This window comes from Podarcis liolepis (assembly GCF_965112155.1).
Source record: "Podarcis liolepis genome assembly, chromosome: 14".
Taxonomy (NCBI): Eukaryota; Metazoa; Chordata; class Lepidosauria; order Squamata; family Lacertidae; genus Podarcis; species Podarcis liolepis.
The window spans coordinates 20112131-20127507 of record NC_139569.1 but is presented as its reverse complement, the minus strand read 5'-3'; the positions used below and the strand labels follow the sequence as shown (position 1 = coordinate 20127507).

Sequence of the window (15377 nt, the reverse complement as noted above, 5' to 3'; positions counted from 1 at the left end):
TTCATTTCCCTCTGATACTGAAGGCTGCCGTGTCTGCCTGCTGGCTTAAGGAGCAATTTGCAATATAACACATATGATACATGTAAACAGTTATAACAATTGCATATATAAAACATTTTTAAAAACCATAGTTATATGTGTTACAGCAGTTGAAAATAAGATCACATATGGAAAACTAATTCAGATTCAAAGCAGATACCAGTTGGGATAAAGATTTTAGAAGGCTTGTTAAAAGAGGAATGGCTGAGTGAGTTTGTGTTTTTAATCTGTATCACCATATTATAAAATATAAGGATGATGTACAACAAAACATTAAACACCATTAAAAACAATTCAGAGAATCACTAAAGTAACTGGCTAGTCTAAACATTAGAAATTTAAATAGCTGCAAAGGCCTTCCAGGATAAAAAAGGCTCCAAGAGATGCAAGAAAGTCAAAAGCAATGAGTTTCTTGAAGAAGAGCATGATCAAACTATGATAAATAAAATTACCAAGACTTCCTGGATATCGTAATGAGCCTGCCTGCTGGTCCGATGAATGCATTTTGAAAAATGAAAGTTGCTTTTATCACAACTCTAGGGTCGTTGCATGAATGTGCTGGGAGTTGCCTAGTCTATATGTGGGTGAAAGCATTGTCCTGCAAGGCAGGTCAGGTGGCCTAATCTGTTTAACCACCAACCCCAAACCACCAGACACATGGGTAGAGGCGGAAGCACTGTACCTTCCAAGAACAGCACTCTGTGACACTTGTGTCCTCTGGCACTTCCTGTGCTTCCCCCCCTCTCCTTTCTAGAGTGACAGGAGCTACGGTTGCACTTCCTGCCTCGCTCTCGGAAGCAATTTCCCTCCTGCTCCGATGCAGAACAGGCTGTGGCCTGTTTGTCGCTGGAGCTGTCTCGGAATGTCCGTTTTTCAGGCTTGCTGAAGGGAAACTTAATATATAACAATGAAAGTATTCAGGTAAACCCTTTCCCCTTAGCAATTCGGAAGCAGACAATGCGTCCCTCTGGGTTGGGCTCTGTTAGTGTGAAAATGTCTTAGCAGTGGCTTGCCGCAAGTCTCTTATGGTGGTTTAGTTAAGCATTGCAAGTGCTGCCAGCTGTGAACTGAACAGCAGACATACAGGAAGCTAAAATGTGTTAGCTTTATTAAGATCAGTTTTGAAACGCCTTTGTTAATTGAGGAGGGAAACAGTCACTTGTACTCTTTGTAAGTTTCCAAGGGTAATTTGTCTTTGTTCCATTCTGGTATCCCTTGTTCTTGCCACTGCCTCTTTATAGTTTACTTAAAGTGCATGCAGGGCCCTCTCAACCAAAATTCTTCCAATACCCCCCTCCCCTCCTTACTAATTTGGATAAGGAATGTTGCATGTTAGCAGTGGCTTTTCCTAAGCATGAAACCAGAGTGGCTGCTAACATGTGAACTGTAGCTTAAACAAGCACTTAATCCTATTTAAGTGGCATGGCAGAAAGATTTACAAAAACATAAGTGACTTTTGATCTGTGAGTTGTGCACCAGGATACCAAATGCTGTGTTGAGCCTTCTGAGGCAAACTAGCTAAGAGAGGGAGTTGCCAAGTCATTGCTGAACTGTACTCAAATTTAGACCTTGCACATGCAGACCCAAGACATTTTTCACTGCACCGTCCTAGTCCGTTTTGTGCTATCAGTGAGTATGACTTTGTGCACCCAGTTCTTGGTCCTCCTAGGATGAGGTTCTCTTATCTCACTGAGCAGAAAGTAATGTCTCTTAAGTCTGGACTGCTTGTTTAGGCATGCTGTATAGAGCAGATTTTTGAGGTCTGTCAGCCATTGGCTCTTTGCTAGGGATATAAATGTGATCCTTTTGGTGTTCCTGCTCCTGAGAACATTGGTGCTCACTCAATAAATCCTCTGTTACTATGAATTACGCACTTTGCTGCCTGCCTCTGTATGTCTGTTTCCATGAAGCTTGAACCCCACAAGGCCTCGAAGAGCCTCTGCTTCTATATCTCCAACCTCACATTAAGCCGTTATGCAAATTTCCAACACTACAAACTTCCTTCTCTCCTCCCCAGGATAGGGTTCCTTGGCCTTGGCCTGATGGGGAGTGGCATCGTGTCCAACTTACTAAAAATGGGTCACACTGTCACGGTCTGGAACCGGACTGCTGAAAAGGTGAGTTCATTCTTTGGGAAGTATGAGGCGATGTCATACATGATCTTAGTCACCTAGTCTAAGCTTATGCATCTGCAGAGAAACTTCATTATGAAGCTTTGGCAACTTTCAGCTTGGCTGACCTTAAGCCATCCTCCCAAATGTGAACAGTGGGGTTTCACTGAGCTTGGAAGTATAGTAATGAGGAGAAGCCATTTAGACAAAAAGTATGCCTTTCTGTCAGTCACGTCTGAGACATGCATTTCTGAGCTCCACCACTGCTGTGACAAAGTCAGCTTAAATTATCACACCAGAACGTAGTAGCCATGGTAACATTTTCCTTCCCTCTGCTTCATGTTCTTTCCTCTCATTTTGTGCTATTTTTGTGGCTAGTAGCAGAAGCTCTGCCTTCTGATCTCTGCAACAGCTGTGCCCACATCATTCTTGTATCAAGTTTTTGGAGATGGATTTATTTATTTGAAGCATTGGTTTACCCTGCCCTTCAGCCAAAAAGGCTCCTGGATAAGCTTGTATATGAGATCAGTAGCATACAAGCCAGTCCCTTCAGGCTTGCAACTAACAGATACAACACAAGAGGGAAGAGAAGCCGACTTAGGCATCAGTTCGTTGTGAACACATAAATAGCTTTTGAATGGGAAGATTTGAATGAGAGGAGGCCAGTGGCAGCCTGTCTCAGCAGAGTCAATGGAGTGGACCCTGAAGCCCCTCTGTCCCTCTGCTACAGCCAGCTGGAATGGCTAGTCTATAGATTGTCTATAGACTATAGAAAGCAGTGATCAAACACACAATCCCCCCCCCCCCATTCTGGGGTGAAAGCAATCAAGAGACTTGGTTTCAGAGCTACCATCTAGCAGCCTGTGACAGCAGGGGAATGGCCCAAATGTTCAGTGCCCACACAGAGATGATGAAAGCTAGTGCCAGGACCCATCCCCACCTACTGCCACCAGTAGAAAGTAGCAGGTTGTCTTCTGTCATTCAGGACAGGTGAGGTTTTCTATTCCCCACCAGCCCACATGGGCTGTGTTTTGGAACTGGGCTCTAGCTGTTGCTACCTGTTTGGCTGTTAGAAGGTAGCCTGCTATCATTGGCCTCTTGAGCTGAGGGCCTGATAAGTTACTATGGAACTCCTGGGGTCTTTGGAGTACTCCTTGAAATGCACTGCCTAAAGTAAGGGAATAGCTAACCACTCTAGAAAGCAGAGAAGAGAACCTGACATCACTGAACGTGATCTCCACACCCCAGAAAACAAGGTTCTTCTAAATAGCCTAGCCCTGTTTCATTTTGTTCATGTGAATGTGGTCCAGGATGCAATCCTCTTCAGTTCACCATGGGCACATCAGGGTCCCTGGGAGAGCGAAGCCAGCTTTGACCTTTATTATTCAGTGGTTTCCATTTCTTACATTTGGGTCTGTGACTTTTGCAGTGTGATTTGTTCATCCAGGAGGGGGCAAGGTTGGGAAGAACCCCCGCTGAAGTGGTCTCCACCTGTGACATCACTTTCGCCTGCGTATCTGATCCAAAGGCAGCCAAGGATGTAAGGATTATCTCTTTTTCTTGCACACTCTCACCTTTCTCTCAGTGCTGTACACAGCGCTGACTTTCCATGACCAAAAACTCTTCCAAAATATACTGAGTCCTGATGAATGAATCCCTCCACTGATTCTAGACATGAATCTCTGCAGCTCTTTAATTGTAAGCCAAGAAAGTGCAAGAAATCATATTCCTCATTGTAAGCTTCCTATAATGGATGCCCAAAAGTTTGTCTGGTACAGTAATTCCCAAACTGTGCATCAGGGCATGCTAGTGTACTGCAAGAGAGGCTGAAGTGTTCCTTGAAAAAATTAGTAAACTGGAGGCGTCCTCCATCCTGTTCTCCTTATAGCAGTGAGGGCCCGTGCAACATTGATTAACCCTCCTCACTGTTTACTTAGCATATATATATAAGGACATGCTAGAATTTGAATATTTGAATAGTATCAGAATATTCAGTTGGAATAAGTGTGTGCTAGGATTCCCTTATGCAATTGCTGAAGGATGCAGGAAAAGCCCAGAAGCATCACTGTTGTCTTGCTTTGCCTGGGAAGGGGGAAATAGGAGGTAGTGGTAGTTTCAAGGAGGAAGCCTGGCTGCTGTTCTAGGAACAGAAATTGTGAGAATTAAGAGTGAGGTGTGCCTCCCAGTTTTAAATCATGGGTGGAAACTGATCAGAGTATCAAAACATGGCTCTAGTATTTAGAACAAGGTCAGCCTGTCTTTTCAGCTGTGTGTTGACATTTTCTGCCCAAATGCTTAATCTTCTTCTAAAAGCTTTGCTGTCAAATGACTGGAATAGTTCACAGTAGATTTGGGCAGAGCTGGTTACTTTTGCTTTTTGTTTTCTTCATTTTGTGTGGTTGCTGATGTAGTGTATGTTTATAATTTTCATGATCCTCTTTGAAGGCTGTAGTCTAAAGGCAATATATAAAACAAATAAAGGACTGTGCGCGCTGTGGGATAGGATAACCACAGTCAGCCACAGAAGCAAATTGTATCACTTCACAGTTTAAAATGTTTTAGATAACTTTTTTGTGACTTTTCCATAACTGTAGCCAACCCTGTGAGAGGTTGCTATTGTTCCCATTTTACAGCTGAGGAACAGAGGCTGAGAGTGACTTGGATGAGACCACCAAGAGGTGGAGCTTGAACCTCGGTCTCAAAGGCTGAGGTCATATGGAGTTTAATTGGTGTGTGCTTTCCCAGTAGCACACTCCTAAAACCTGAGACTACTAATAGAGGGTGGAATAAATGCTTGTGCTGCAAGTTTTGTAGCTCTTATGTGGCTGTAAGAGTAGGCTTGAAAAACTGTTATCTGTGCTGAGCAAAATCTCAGAAAAGCAGCAGAGAATCCCCTGGCACAGTTAAGTATATTTTTCTATTTATTAAGTGATTTTGCTCCAGGGTCCTACCTAAGCTCATGTTATCCATACAACTCAACCAATGCACAATACAAGTAAAATACACAAAAATAATTGTGTGGCTGAGTGTATATGAAGCAGAGTAACACAAAATGTATGATCTGCTCCTCCTAATAGGACCTAAGAAGCTACCATTGTGCCAGGTCAGACCAAGTTCATCTAGCCCAGGAGTTAGGCAACTCTTCATCTGCTACCTTTTTTAAAAAGGATTTTCCCTCCCCATATCATTTAAAATGGCCTGCTGTCATAACCAGCACCCATCCAGAGCCCTACAATGTCAACACAATAAACCAAGTCTTACCCTTGCTGTTTTATATATATGTAACTGCAAGGCTGTGAAGTTAATAGAATGGGAGGTTTCATCCTTGAGTAAGAAGTTGGGCTGCATGAATTTTGGATTCCTTTTGAGTTTCTGTTTTATACAAGTGCTACAGTATAGCACTGCAGATTGGTGTGCATGCTCGGCTGTGAGAAACTAGTCTTATTTCTGTGTGGTCCAGTTCCTCCCCTCTGCCTGGAACTGCAGATAGTAACACATCCTAATGGAGCTTCAACCAGACATCCCTTATCCAAGATAGAGAGAAAATGTAGCCCAAGGCAGTAATAGCATCATCTTCCTGATCCTTTGTTAGAGCTTCCTTAAAACTATCCTCTCTCTAAAGTGAGCAGCAGCATCCTACAAGGTAAATAATGTTGAGGCCACTCAAGTCATGTGGGCACTTTCAGCAAGCCCTTGTGCAGAGATTGTTAGCAGGAGGCCCTTTAGCATTGGCACAGGTGGATTTCCTTTGCAGACACCCTATTGCTTTGGCGCTCTTCTATTCCCACAGCTGGTGCTTGGACCTAGTGGAGTGCTCCAGGGTATACGTCCAGGAAAGTGCTACGTGGACATGTCCACCGTGGATGCAGACACTGTTACAGAACTGGCTCAGGTAAGCATTGCAAACTGAGTGCCTGGTGTTATTTTAAATCATGTAATAGGGTTAGCTCTCCTTCAGGATGGTGTTCATTCACTCTTTTTCTGCTACATGCAAATTCTGCCTTAAAAGAGCCAGGCAATTTGCAAGCTTACTAAAAATTGAGACCTGTAACCAGAGATTCGGATTTTTGATTCAAATGATTTGTGAAAGTCTGCCTCACCTCCCTGTACCACGTTCTCTCCATGTCAAAGTTCCATGTCTCCATTTCCTTCTTGCAAACTGTATGCCCTTTTGCACACACATGCACCTGCCTACTGTCCTTAGGATCTCTGAACTTTTTCTTCGATCTAAAGAAATGGTAGCCAGTGTGGTGCCCTCCAGATACTGTTGGAGTCCACGAACAACTGGACGGCACCAAGTTGGCTGCCCCTAAATTGATGTGACCTTTCAGTTCCCTCAAAAGTAGCTGCGCTGTCAATAGTCTCTTGCTGACATACTCAACATTAGCCAATATATGGGGTGTTTTCAACTTCAGTGTCACCACAGCAGATTATCCCAATAGCTAGAGGGAGTTCATGGGTGCTCCTGTCATTAATAGGTGTTTGGGGTTTCCTGTATTTCCTGATGGTTTTCAAGGTGTAGCTTTCCTCTTTGACCTCTTGGTTGGTGCAGTATGTGTGTGCCCCATGTGTATGTAATTGGGACATTTCTTCTCATTTCTTCCAGGTGATCGTATCCAGGGGTGGTCGCTTCCTGGAGGCACCAGTTTCAGGGAACCAACAACTCTCTAATGATGGCATGCTGGTGATACTAGCCGCCGGTGACAGGGGCTTATATGAAGACTGCAGTAGTTGTTTCCAAGCAATGGGGAAAACCTCTTTTTTTCTAGGTAATACCTTCCATCCCAGAGCTGAAGAGAATCATAGTAGGCTGATCATAGGTAGAATAGAGTTTAAGTCCACTGAATTAAATTGGCTTTAGGGTGCCTCGATTTGTATAGTAAGGATGGGCAATCTGTGGTCCTCCACACTGTTGTTCAACTAAAATTCCCAGCAGCTCCAGGCCAGCTGATGGCCAGTAATCAGGAGTTGATCTGGAGGGCACCATGTTGCCCACCCTTGCTATCAGTATCTCCATTCTGAGAGGTGGAATAGGAAGGTGAGTCTCCCCTCAGCAAGTTTAGGCAAGAGAACATAAAACTGTGTGGTCAAAAAATTGTTTTGGAATCCGGAGTCTCTCTGAAGCAGTGATACAGGCAACCCGTGATTTGCAGAAGGGTTGTGTAAGGAGTCATGTGCACAACTGCAGCACACACATAAGCCCACTATGCTCCCACCCCTGTTATGTCCCCTTTTCTGGCCGCTTCCAGGTTGCTGTCATGCACACATTCATATTAGGGATTCAGCCCGCCCACCCCAAACAGAAGATATGGTTGCTTTCACTGGGTGTCTTTCAGAACGGCTTAGATGTCAGTGGGCATGGTGCAGGTTCTTGGTTTTTTCCTTATAAAGAGCTGTCCAACAGTGTGTGCCTCTCTCACAGGGGAAGTGGGCAACGCTGCCAAGATGATGCTCATTGTGAACATGGTCCAAGGAAGCTTCATGGCCACAATAGCAGAAGGACTAACTCTGGCTCAAGTGACTGGTCAGTCGCAGCAGACTCTTCTGGATATCCTCAACCAGGGACAGCTCGCCAGCATCTTCTTGGACCAGAAGTGCCAAAGTAAAGTTCTCTCCCATCTTTCCTTCTTAACCAGAAAGCTAGTATCTCTTTTTAAGTGTCACCAAACACTTGCATAGTGGGGTTCAAAGAGTGGGGGAGAGGAGATAAGCATTGCTTCTGGATTCACTGTTCCATTAGTGTAGTGTAGGATGGATTTGCTGCAAATTCACACTCCCACATCCAAGCCAAAGATTTTATCTACTGAACATTGCATGCTTGTTGCTACTTCATCTGTCTTCACAGCCAGGCTTTTAAAAATATGGGGTGATACAGGAAGTCCATGTTTGGGGGAGGGTCACAGTTTAGCAGTGTCCTAGGTTTTGTCACCAAAAGGAGGGTTAGGAAAGATATCTGCCTTGAAGGTCACTTTTAGAGTAGCAATCTCACTCTACTTGACGTCTTTAAGCAGGATCAGTTTGATTCTGGCACTAGTGAAATCTGCAAGGGAAGAGAGAAAGCAAGTCAGCAGCTGGGAAAGTGGAATGTGAAATGTACCTGGGGTTTTGTTTCTTTTCTTTTTTTCCAGACATCCTGCAAGGAAATTTTAAACCAGATTTCTACCTGAAATACATCCAGAAGGATCTCAGATTAGCCATTGCACTAGGCGATTCTGTTAACCACCCAACTCCCATGGCAGCTGCAGCCAATGAGGTATGTGTGCTGCCCAGGCCTCCTCTCTTTCTCCAGTTCCATCTTTAGGAGAGCTCCTGATACCCCTTTTGTAAAGGTCAGGGGAGTTGCCACTTTGGCCCTGCATGGCCAAGCCCCCAGTCTTCCAACTTTGGAGGTATGGCTCACTGGCAAAGGACTCCCACCCTCCTTAGCTTCAAAATTTGGAAATAGGCTGGACCACCCACCATCCTTGCCAGAGGGATGCATCACACTTGCTTAGATAAGTGATGGCTGGGAAAAAGAGGTGGATGGGAAACGACCATTTTTTCCACCTATTTTTAATGGGCCTTCACATCTGCACACTTGCCATGTCAAGCAGACTTCTTAAACCCTGATCTTCTTGATAATTCCATACACACACCTTTTTTTAAAAGACAGCAGGCACTTATACGGAGGTGATCTTGATGGTGCCCCTTGATTATGACACTCTTCCCTTGATTTGCCAAGTCCTCTGGGGTTCAGCCATTTTTTCAAAGCATTGTAAAACATTTTTGTTTGCCTTGGCTTCTCATGGTTAAAATTAAACCTGTAGAACATTTGTTGTTCAACTCCCATCATCCCTGGCCATGCTTGGCAGGCCTGAAGTCTAACAACATCTGGAAGGCCACAGGTTGCCCATCCTGGTTTAGAGTTTGGTGATTTAATACTGCTTATGGCTGTTGAAAATTTATATTTTAATGGAATATTTTGGCTCTTTTACATGACACAGTATCGTCTTTCCTGTGGGGGGAAGCTTTGTTGGGGCTAATTATGGCCAGCAGGCTTTTCCTCATGGTGAGCTACACATAGGTGCTGGCTATGACCCCAATTCCCCAACTCACATAGCATTCCTTGAAGGGAAGTGTTTATAGATATTGCTGAGGCAGTTCTGTATTCTAGTGGGAAACCAATAGTATTATGAGAATACTTGCTTTCTGAAAGGACTGCTCTCTTATTGCCTTTCTCTTTCTTCAGGTCTACAAACGAGCAAAAGCATTGGACCAATCTGACAATGACATGTCTGCTGTGTACAGGGCCTACATCCACTAGGCTACCCCATTCTTGTTAATACCATGATTATTAATTATGATGATGATGATGATGATGAATACTGGGTTTTAACTCTGGACCAGTCCATCTCTGTCTCTCTGTCTCTCTCTCTTTTTCTTCCCCCCACCTCTCCTCAATTGTTTTTCCTTTTTTAAAATACAAAAACTCTCCTGGGATCTGCCACAAGGGCAGATTCTACAGCAAGCCTTCCTGTGCCAGCAGCAGCAAGAGTAGGAGGGAAAGGGCTTGGATCATTGCCTTCTTGACAACAAATTATACCACATTCTCGGAGTCACAGAATGGAATTGGCTGCAGGTCATCTCAAACCCTGAGGTGACTCTTGCCAGGAAGTCTGCTGCTTGGCTTCTTCTGGTGTTCACTTTTGTACCAGTGTCCTCAAGAGGTTGTTTGTTTGTTTTTAACTGCTGTTTCACTTATTTGCTGTGGGTAATGTGTTCATTGTCCTCTCTTATGCACTAGGGACAATTGAAAGAAGGCTGTCTCACCTGCCTGTGAACCTGGGTGGCTCAATCTCAGGCCCTCTAGATGCTGATGCACTACAGCTTCCACAAGCAAGATCAGTGGCCCAGTCATGATGGGAGTTGTCGTTCAGCAACATCTGGAGGGCCAGAGATTTCCCACACCTGGTCTAGACCCTGGGAACCTGGCTCCTCTTTTTTTTCCTAGGAGGAAAGCAGTCACAATCAAGAAGGTGATAGGGCTAAAATTAGCATTGTAGTTTCGGATATTCCCCACCTCAGTATCTCAGTGGAATTAGTTACGAGAACCAAAACAGGCTCCATCCATGGCCCTTCCCATTCAGACAGCTTAGTTTTTAGTGTACACAGGATCTAGCATATGCCTGTGGCACTTGGATATGCCAAATGCATTTAGAACAGCCTTTGGCTTTCCAAGCATTGTTGAACTCCAAATCCAAGGCAGTCTTGGAACAAAGGGATTTTTGTCCCCCAGCATCTGGAGGGCACAGATTCCCTATTGTTGATTTTAAAAAGACTCCAGTTCCCAAAAGGTTAATCCAGTCTTGAATATTGCTGTAAAACCCTAGTGCTTTTTATAATTCAGAAGATGAACTAGGATGTGTTTTAAAGAGCGAAGGTAGAAACTTTTGGATCTTCCTTTGGTTTTATGTCCTGAGAGCATGCACAGTGTGCACGCACCCGATCTTCTGTGGCTGTTAGTGTTGGCAAAGATTATTAGGATTCTTCTCATATTGCCAGAGAGCCATAGGGCAAGGTAAGAGAAAGTGGCTTCAGGAAGACCCAAAATCTAAACGCAGAATTTTGACTTCCATGTTTCCCTTTCTGTAAAAGTGGAGGAAATATGCCTATTTGTTGGCAAGAACTTTAATACAGCCTAATAAACTCTGCTTGCATGAATGGCAGTGACAACAAGCTTTGAATTGATATGCTGTCATCTGTTGGTGAAGTTGTGAGTGCTCCAGCAGATTGGCCAAGTACCCATGCTTTGGAAATAACCTAGTAAAGGGAAGTGGGGAATGGCTCCTGTTGTTGAGGCCATTTACCATGCTGGGTCTCACTGGAAGTCAAGTAGGGTCCCAGAGAATTCAAATAAATCTATTTGAATCAACCAGAGCTGCCGTTGAGGGAGGGTGAGCTTTTGAGCCCAACAGAACTTGACCACATGCTTCCATGTGAAAAATGGCTGGTGTCAAATGAACAGTCCTTAGTTCTCTCTGGCAGCTTCTGAACTTTCAAAATGGAATACAAGGATATACAAAGTGGGTGCCGTACAAATAGCAGAGAAAATGCCCCCATGTCTTAAGTACATCAACTCAGTGTTAGTCTTGGAAGAGAATCCCATGTTCACACTTGGAAAGCAGCAGGATGGACACCCCTTGCTGTTCACACATCAGATTTCACATTTTCCATGTGTGTCCTGCAGCTGTAGAGCCCTAATATGCACAGACCCAGTCTGCACAGTAATCCGTACTTACATTTTGTAGTGAATATACCACATGGACCAGGACGTTACCTTGATCAGGACTTTCACGTTTGTAGATCCAGTACAAAAATGAAAGCCACACTCCTCTAGTTGCTTGTTACTTCTGTGGTATTTTAGCAGTCGGCCTGGGAAAGGAAACAGAACCAGTTAAGTGTTCCTCTGGTGCAGCCTTCCTCAAACTGATGCCTTCCTGGTGTTTTGCACTACAGCTCCCATCAGCTCCAGCCATCATGATGGGAATTAGTCAAAATCTTCTGGAGCGTACCAGGTTGAGGAAGCCTTCTCTCCCTAGGGTCTTCCATTCCTGCTTGTGTGATCTCTGGCCATAGATAGCCATCAGAGACTGCTACTCTGCCCTGTGCTGAAATTTTATCTTGATGAGCGGTGGAAATGAGCACACAACAGTTGTGAGTTTATGGATTCCCTGTTGGATCCTGCTAGGACAGCTTAGGATCTTGCAGAAAGAGCAGTTTAATTTTGGAGGACATACTTTGCAATCTTCACATAGCGTGATTTATAAATGATAGAAGTAGTTGCAAGGATCTTAAGGTACTATCCCAAAGAGGTCCAGGGTGTGTGTGGGGGGGGGGTTTCTTGTGATAAAGGCTGTCTTCAGAAAACTTTAAAAGGTGTAAACAGAAACAGCAGACTTCAGTACACTTTATTTTGCCTTGGAGCGAAAAATCCAAACTAGGCTGGGTGTAGGAGTAACAGAGAACTGTAACCCCTTGTATTGAAGGCCTATCTTGTGGCTTCTTTGGCAAGGAGAATAAAGATCTGCTGTTGGGTGTGGTTCTTCCTGCAGGACTCTACAGTTACTGATAAACCAAGAACAGCCGAGAACACTCTCAGATAGAAGCCAAGGGTGGGCCGAGCACTCTGCAGTCTCAAATGCCACTTCAGAAGAATAGCCGCCTTCATTTCTTGCAGCAAAATGGGAGCGAGTTGTGGTGCCTTAAAGCTTTTATTGTGGCATAAACTTTCACGGGTCAGAAGTGTGCTATGGCCCACAGGTTTTATGCCACAATATATTTGTGGTGGTTTTTTTAAGGGGCCGCAAGACTCGCTATACATTCTATTCAGTTTCTCACCTTCAGGAGCCAATTTCTCCAAAATCCTTTTTTTGTGGGTCCCTTCAGATTCCAGCTGTTGATGTTGCAGGAGGGGAAGCTTGGATTACAAGACTGTGTGATTGAACTGGCTTGGTCATTGTTGTCTTAATATTGTTGACAATACTGTAAAGTTACTTTTTAATGGGGATTTCTGTTTTAGCAATTGCTTTTTATTTTGGATCCTTCCTTTTTAAAGAGAAAAAATATGTGACACTTGTGGAAAGCTTGTAAGAAAAAGCAGTTTTCTTTTAATTCCCTCTCCTTCAATGACCGATCTATAGTTAATTAAGGTTGTGAATTTTTTTTTAATTTTTTGCCTTGTTTTTAATTAACGTTTGTCATTCAGACTAGGATGTGTGGTGATGATTAAATGGCAAAAACAGAAGAAATGATTTTTTTTCTTGTGCAATTAACAAAGCTACTGGCAAAAGGAAATAAAACCTTTCTTGGTAACACAATGTTACTTGTCTGTTTCTAAGCTCTCCCCACCAATATTCTCTTTTCTCTCCTTCACCAGCCATTAAATCAAAAGAAATATGTTAAGCCTAACATTCCCCTTACTTTTGATTCATAGAGCACAATGTTATGTTTTTTCCTGTATTAAAACTGAAGATACACGTCACACTTTTATACACTCAGATCCCATAATGACAGGCAGTTTTTCTTCCTGTCTGTTGCAAGACAACCCAGTTAAAGTTGTTTCCATTTTCCTACTCTTTTTTTCCTCTGTCAGCTCTAGAACTGCTGTGTTTTCTGAATAATGTTAAGAGTATCAGCTTTGCATGCCGAAAGTCCCAGGTTCAATCCCTGAAATCTCCAGGTAGTGCTGGGGAGAGACACTCTGGAGAGCCTCTGCCAGTCAGAGTATACAGAACTAGGCTTGAAGGACTTAAAAGAGCAATCTAGCAGTGTCATTCAACAGTGACAGACAACAGCTTTGCTCTAGACATGGCAGGTGCTCTTTTTCAAAGGAAGCTGCCTTATATGGAGTGAGATCACCAGAGCATCTTACCACAATACTGTCTGCACTGACTAGTGGTGGCTCTCTGGCATTTCAAGTGAGATTCCCTCCCAGCCCTACCTGGAGATTGAACCTGAGACCTGCTGCATGCAAAGTTGATACTATACTCTGAGCTATGGCCCTTCCCCTTCTGTTTCTAGCTGCAGGCTGCTTGCTACCTTGGGGGGTTCTTAAGCCAAAAGAGTTCACGAGGACATGAAATTCTGGTGTTTTAGTGGGTTCTACGATGGATATCCCTAGATCAGAAGGATTCCTTTCTGATATAAACGACCACCTAGAACTGCTTGTTTATATGTGATTTTACATCTTATTTTGTCTAGAGTTTTATAATTTTGTAATTGGTATCTTTGTCTTGATACTGGTTATTGACCATAATAAAATGACTTGGCTAGTTGATCCTAATGAGAAGAATTGCCTACCTTTGGCTTTTGGGATTGTTAATGCATATGTCTGTTTGGCTACACAATTATTTTTGTGTGCTGCAGCAAAGTAGGAAGCAAGAATTTCCTGTTCTCCCTCCTTTAAGACATTGCTACCCAAACAGGTTGGATAAGTTTTGAACTGGAAACAAAAGTTTTGTTTTGTGTAAATATTTAAATATGGGGGTTCTGTTTAAGCATACAACTTGTTTATCTTTAGTATTAAACATCAACTTGTTTAATAGTACAAGAATGAAAGTATCCATTTCCCTGAAAAACTAAACTGCTTCAAAGGGGAAGTCTTTGGAAGCGAATTTCTGCTATACACTATAGAAAAATAACTTCACAGTATGATAAATCATGTCAGTAAACATAACTTTCTGTTTCAAATAGCATTGGGAATGAAAGTTGCTTGCCGTTGTGGTTATATGGAGATCTTTGATGCAGGTACCTTCTCAACCATAAAACTAATTTGGGTAACATTGGCCCAGTCACTGTCCCAACCTTGGGAAAGAAAGGTGGGATATAAACAGAAGGAAAGCGCAAGCTGAAGAATTTATGGTAACTATTTCACTGGGAACATAATGCCGATCAAAGAAGTGCTATATGGTTTATAATCTGGATGTGATAACTCCCGTTAGTTTACAATATTAATCTGAATTATATTTGGTGTGTTGCGGGATGGAATGTGCCTGCTCGAGTTCTATCCAGCTATGTCTTTTTCAGTATTTTCCATTCCATGCCCCTCCCCTTTCTGTGGCTGTTTTCGAGCACAGTCAATTACTACTCCATGGCTACTGAGCATGCTCAGTCATCAGCAGGGTTTTTTCTGTCTCCTTGGTTGTGAATACAGTAATGTCGTTTTGACCAGCACATAACTCTGCACTTTGGAAACAAAGAGAATTGTACAGTACTCTTATCTTTATATCCCTTAGATACAGTTTAATATAGTATATACATTAAAATTGGTGGATTTCACATTATCTGCCCTTGGTTGTTTTCACAATGCTCCCTCTACGCCCCCAAAAAACGCTTGGGCGGACTAGCCTGCTTTATTACGTCACTAGGCTCTATGACGCCACAACCCTCAGAAGCTGGAAAAGGTAGGAAAGCAGAAATACATGAGTGTCGCCTGACTTCCAGGTTGCTAGGCTTCAGTTTTTAAAACGTAGAGATAAAACACACTATATAGTCTTTATACCACTATCACCCTGAAATTCCGGTGAAAACTGAAGGACCCCAGTCGAAACAAAATAAAAAAAAATCCTTCCAGTAGCACCTTAGAGACCAACTAAGTTTCATTGGTATGAGCTTTCGTGTGCATGCACACTTCTTCAGATACACTGAAACAGAAGTCACCAGACCCTTACATATCGTGAGAGGGTGGGA

General features: G+C 43.2%; 1 protein-coding gene across 35 annotated transcripts in view; it reads left to right on the top strand.

Annotated features, from left to right (window-relative positions):
- Positions 1 to 13006, top strand: part of GLYR1 (glyoxylate reductase 1 homolog) — a 42666-nt gene extending 29660 nt beyond the window's left edge. For 22 of the 35 annotated variants that reach the window (XM_083473743.1, XM_083473737.1, XM_083473732.1 and 19 more), the window contains 7 exons: positions 2057 to 2156; positions 3580 to 3690; positions 5941 to 6042; positions 6757 to 6919; positions 7573 to 7752; positions 8279 to 8403; positions 9379 to 13006. In XM_083473743.1, the coding sequence (XP_083329869.1) occupies positions 2057 to 2156; positions 3580 to 3690; positions 5941 to 6042; positions 6757 to 6919; positions 7573 to 7752; positions 8279 to 8403; positions 9379 to 9453 (856 nt within the window). In that variant the 3' untranslated portion in view covers positions 9454 to 13006. The remainder of the gene's footprint in view (positions 1 to 2056; positions 2157 to 3579; positions 3691 to 5940; positions 6043 to 6756; positions 6920 to 7572; positions 7753 to 8278; positions 8404 to 9378) is intronic. The other 13 variants (XM_083473734.1, XM_083473742.1, XM_083473730.1 and 10 more) reach the window with 2 other exon arrangements.
- Positions 13007 to 15377: the final 2371 nt, after the last annotated feature.